General features: G+C 38.7%; 1 protein-coding gene across 1 annotated transcript; it reads right to left on the reverse strand.

The window, feature by feature from the left end:
* Positions 1–3,343: 3,343 nt before the first annotated feature.
* On the reverse strand, positions 3,344–4,382 carry LOC123069796 (uncharacterized). The gene has a single exon (XM_044492737.1). The coding sequence runs from the start codon at positions 4,313–4,315 to the stop codon at positions 3,560–3,562; it is 756 nt and encodes a 251-aa protein (XP_044348672.1). The 5' UTR covers positions 4,316–4,382; the 3' UTR covers positions 3,344–3,559.
* Between the last annotated feature and the right edge of the window lie 1,470 nt (positions 4,383–5,852).

Below are 5,852 nucleotides of genomic sequence, written 5' to 3' on the forward strand. Positions count from 1 at the left end.
CAAAAAAGTTTCACCATTTTTTAAAAAAACTCCTTATTTTTGTAAAGAATCTTAAAATTCATAACAATGTTCATTGAATTTAAATTTTGTTCATGAAATACCATGAAAGTTCATTTAATGTCAAAACATGTTCACCATATTTCAAAAAATGTTCAATTTTCTGAACTTGTGAATATGTTTTAAATTCGTGAACATCTATTGCTTCATTAAAAAATTTGAAATTCCAAATTATTTTGAAATCTCACACTTTTTTTAAAGAAGCAATAAACAAAAATATAAAACAAAAGAAAGGTAAAAAAACAGGGGAGCCCCGCACCTGGGCCGGCCGGACCTTGAGCGTGGGAGTTTGAGCCTTGAGGTGACGCATGCAGGGGGCTCTCTTGGGATTTTTATTATTATATTTATGTACGCGTTTTATGGATTTTTGATTTTTGCTCGGTTTTCCCTAGGTTTTTGGGGGAAATTTGAAGTTTGTGTATTATTATTTAGGAAATTTTCAGTTACGTGATTTGAGATTTTATGAAATTTGAAGTTTGTGTAATTACGTGGTTTTGGGGGGGAATTTGAAGTTTGGGGAGAAAAAACCACGTAAAAGGTTTCCGAGATGCACAATTATTTAGGGAAAAGTTTTAAGTTTTTTATTTTTTACGTGGTTTTTCTCAAATTTCCAAAATTAAAAACTTCACGAAATTAAAAAATATCTGTGAATTTTAAAAAAATTACATATTGAAAACACTGTTCACAAAGTCAAACAATGTTTAAGAATTGAAAAAAGTCCATGAATTCCCAAAAATCATGTATTCACAAATGTAAAGATCAAAAAATAGTTTGTGAATATGAAAAATGTGCATGAATTTTAAGAAGTTTGTGTATTTGTTGTGTATATTTACTACTCGTGCATGCATAGATTTACTTCTGCAAAAGCCACAATTGTGCATCTCGGAAAGGGGACAACGCATTTGTTTTCTTCCACGAGAGGAACAAATTTTCTTCTCCCAAAGGCACAATTTTGCTTCCTAAGAGAGGTACAGTTGTGCCTCTCAGAAAACTAAAAATAAATATGTCTTTTTTTTTCTTCCGCGAGAGGCACAGGTTTTTTTCTTTCGCGAGAGGCACAGATTTTCTTCGCATGAAGGCACATATTTGTTTTCGCGAGAGGCATAGTTGTGCCTTTAGGAAATGGAAAAAAATGGTGAAAAAATCATGCTCCCGGCTTGAATTTGTTTCTTCCATTTTTTCTCATGGAAAAAAGCTCGTTAAAACCTATTAACATGATATCTAGCTTCAAAGATGTCGACGCACGGTGAAAATAGTTCACGATTAGGATGCACGGTTTAAGTGATAAAACGTTTTGAATAAATAAATATGAAAAAACTCATAGGTTGCGAGAAGTGACGCACCTGTAGTGCACCACTTGTCACAAGCTAGGATGGTGTTAGTGACCTTTACAAAGGGTGCCCATAATTTGTGTTTTGTGATAGCGTATTTTCAGCTGCTATGTCCGGGGTGCTAATGTGTGTGTCGTTCACGTATCTGCGCGACATGGCCATGGCCCAGCAAGCGCAAGCAGATGTAGCGAGATAATTGAAAGCCCATTTTCTTTCTGTTTTCGTTATTTTGACCTTTTTATTTTTCTTAGATTTTTGGTTTTTCAAAAAATAAATAAGGAATACAGGAATAGGTTGAGAATTCAAAACAATTCAAGAATACAAGAATTGCTAGTTAATTCATAAAATGATCATGATTTTGTTTTATTTTTATTAATTAAAAAATGTTGAGAAAATATAAAATTAAAAACTTTAAAATATTCCTAAATAAAAAACTTAACGAAATTAAAAAAATATCCGTGAATTTCAATTTTATTATCAAATTTAAAATAATGTTCACAAATTCGATTTTTTTAAAGAATTGGAAAACGTCCTGGAATTTCAAAAAATCATGTATTCACAAACGTAAAGATCAAAAAATTGTTCGTGAATATGAAAAATGTGCATGAATTTTAAGAAGTTTGTGTATTTGAATAATATTTTCCAGTTTGAAGAAGTACATAAAAAATAACTAGCAAAAAATGCGGAAAAACAGTGGTTTGTTACAGTACTCAAAACGGGCGCCCAACGGTTTGCTATAGTACTTGCCTCTAAGGCCGGCCCACACTCACCTGTTGTGAGCGATCGATGCGATAACACTCGCAGCAGGTAATACATAGCATTCCCGCAATGTCTGCCTCTTCTCTGCTCATATCTGATGTTCCACTACTACAAAGTCATTGGAGACCACCAACCCCATATGCCTCTAATACAAACTTTAAATTCAAGACTCTCATTCTTTTTTCTTTTTGAGAAACTTTCAATCTATTCACAATCAATTATGGTTGTATTGATTACACCAGAGGTAATAAAAATTACAAACTGGTTTCTGGACCACCTAGTGAGAACTACAAACGCTGAAATAAGCCGAAGACACGGCGCCGTCATCGCCCCCATCGGAAGCTGGAAAACTATTGTAGTAGACATTTGAAAAGTCATTGTGTAGTGCAAGATTATGTTTTTGATTTTTTTATTATTTGCACAAATTTTAGTTATCTAGAATGAAGATCGGACAAATTAACAAATTTCAGGTGAACCTTTGTTTCTGGAAAGGTTTCTAAAAATGGAGAACCTCAAAACAAGATGAAAATGTTGGTTCCACACTTGAGCAGAACAGTTGTAGTGTTTGTTGTGAGAGTTTAGGAAATTATGCAGTTTGTCACCGTCTCAGCGTCAGATCAACTAGTAGACAAGGAACTACTTCCTCCCCTCATTATTACACGATGTTTTGAATATTTTAATATAGATTGTATACAAACTAAAATGAGTGAACAAACATACTAAAATGCATTTATATACATCCGATTAAGATAAAGTTAGAAATATTATAATAGTTAACAAAGGGAGAAACATATTTCGTGGAGCCTACCAATCAGCATAACTGAATATTTTATATGTCACATATTTTGTCTTACTTGACTGCAAATTAGCTCATTTTAAGCTACTTTTACAAATTTGTTCATCGAATCTAAAAGTTATTCGTCTTGCTACGAAAGGTTCATCGAGTAAATTTTTTAATATTGCCTTGGTGCACTGGTTCAGTTGTATAAATTTCTTTGTATGGATCTTTAGAAATTAGTCCCTCTGTTTCTAAATATAAGTCTTCTTAAAGATTTTAAAGCATGTATATAGACATATTTTTACAGTGTAGATTCATTCATTTTTTTATATGTAGTCTGTATTAAAATCTTTAAAATGACTAATATTTAGGAATCGGAGGAAGTAGACGATACTATAAGCATTGCTGCAGGAATTGGTTGCGCTGCCAAGAAATGTTTGAGAGAATTGATCATACAGGGATTACTCAGCCGGAAGTTAGAATAAATGTTCAACATATTACTGCAAGTAACGAAAACAAAGATGGTGTCAGATTCGTCTCACGGGGCAGGGAGGGTTTGGATGACCGAAAAGAGAAACTGCTAGTACGAACAGAGTAGCGGCACATGCTCGCTTGCTTGTGCATTGAGATGATGTCAGCGGCCGAACTCCGCCACACATGAAGGGGAGCCAGCGACGACGACGACCGCGGACACGTGCAGCACGACGCGGCACCGCATGGCAACGCGCACCGTGCGCCGCCCGTAGAGCCCGCCGAGCACGCTCACCTTGCCGTCCATGGCCGTGCGGCTGGTGAGCCACACCTCGCCGCGGCCGAACAGCACCTCCCCGACCACGGCTGGGGCGACCCTGTCGACGAACACGTCCATGCTGCCGCGCACTCGGCTGGTACTCCGTGCCGACGACTCCCCTGGCGGCGCGCTCCCGAGGCCCACGCGGTCCGGCACGCCGTCCAGGAAGATCTCCGTCGTGCTAGCTCCGAAGCGCATGGACGCGTAGTTTGGATTCCGGATCATGATCCAAGCGGCCAGCGTCGCGTTGATCCGCAGCGGCGGGCGGCCGTCGGGAACCGCCGCGAACCCCACGTGGAAGCGCTCCACGGTGACGGAGTCCATGGTCAGGTCAGGGTCCCGGACCCGCAGCACGGTGAGCGACAGGACGAGGATCACCACGGCGGCCAACGCGGCGAGCGCGGCCAGGCCGCAGCACGCGCACCGCAGAAGCCGGGTCCGGTGGGCAGGAGCAGGACTCGCCGCATCGCCGGCATGCCCGTCCTCGGTGTCGGCGTGGACGACGGCCTTGGACTTAGTCTTGGCCTTGGCGCCGTCATAGAGGACGGCGGGCTCGGAGGAACCTTTCTTGCTGGGTTTCGTGGGCGTGGCGTCCGCCATGAGTTGTGTGTCGTGTGTGGCGTGGCATGGCACCGGGCCACTGGCGAAGTGGGAATAGCCGCCGGGCTCGAACGGCGGGGCGGTTGGGCGCTGGGGGATTTATGGCGGGTAGCCGTCGCAGGCGGCTGGTGCAATTGATCTGGTGGTTGGAGGTCGCACTCGGGACGCCATTTTCGTATGGCGAGCTTGAATTCGGTCAATGAGTGCGGTGGACACTGCTAACCGCTCGCGTCGCTGCAGTCGACGGGTTGACATGGACACGACCAGTACCTTCATGACTGAGCTGCTTTGCGCTCCCTGAGAGGGGCAGCCCAACTGAGAGCACAAAATTCATCCTCGGCCTTGCTTCTCGCATTTACTTCAAATTTTGGACACCCCTCAAAAACAAAACTTCAAATTTTGGACCAAGCTGCTTTGCGCTCCCTTACACTGACGCGCCCAGACGGACGCGGCCCATAACTGATCTTTCCATTAGATTTTTCTTCTTTCATTCAGATGTATTTTTTACTACTCTACTTTTAAAATTTTAAATTCATTTATATTTCGAAATATTATAAATACATATATATTAAAATTTAATTTACTTCAAATTTTAAAAGCGCTCGTTACGCATTTACAAAAAGTTCAAGCAGTGTAAAAAATGTTTGTTCTCAGAAATCTTAGAAATTTTTGTATCATTAAAAATATTTTTCTGACATTTAAAATATGAAAAAATAATTAGAAAGTTTCTTCATGACATTTCAAACAATTAAAATTGTGAAAATTTCTTCTAATGGGTTATAAAAAGTATTCATGTCATTCAAAAACATTATTCATCACATTCAAAATATTCATGCATTTCAAATATATGTTAATACTCCCTACGTCCGGAAATACTTGTCATCAAAATGGATAAAAGGAGATGTATCTAGACGTATTTTAGTTCAAGATACATCTCTCTTTATCCATTTTGATAACAAGTATTTTGGGACGGAGGGAGTACCATTATTAAAAATATATTATACAATGTAAAAGATGCTCACATAATTCAATAGAAATTTTCTGACACCTAAAAAATGTTTGCACATTTTTAAGAACTACTCATGAAGTTTATGATTAATATTAAGTACATGTCCAAATATTTTAACCATTTATTCAAAAAATATCGAATGTGCACTTAAAAATATCAAATGTGTATCTAAAAAAGAAACAAAGAAAACCAAAGTAACTAAAAGAAACAAAGAAAACCAAAGTACAACGAAAAATGAAAGAAATCATTTTTCAAGAACAAATGAAAACCAAACTTATAACAATGAAAAAAGAAAAACGGAACTGATGAAGAAAAACCAAAAAATGAAATCAAAGGAAAAATAAAGAAAATAAAAAACCTAGTAAAAACAAAAAACGAATTGGAGAAATCCAGTGGAAACAATAAAACCGGAGGAAAATCAAAGGGAAAAATGAGAACCAGAGAAAACCGTTGAAAAAATAAAGAAACCCGAAAGATAAAGAAAAAATGGAATGAAAAATCTGAAGCGAACTAGTGGGCGAACGGATA

Source organism: Triticum aestivum, chromosome 1A, assembly GCF_018294505.1.
Source record: "Triticum aestivum cultivar Chinese Spring chromosome 1A, IWGSC CS RefSeq v2.1, whole genome shotgun sequence".
NCBI classification, from domain to species: Eukaryota; Viridiplantae; Streptophyta; class Magnoliopsida; order Poales; family Poaceae; genus Triticum; species Triticum aestivum.

Bases quoted from the DNA above. Each gene is read 5' to 3' on its own strand.
- LOC123069796 (XM_044492737.1), bottom strand. From the start codon at position 4,315: ATGGCGGACGCCACGCCCACGAAACCCAGCAAGAAAGGTTCCTCCGAG.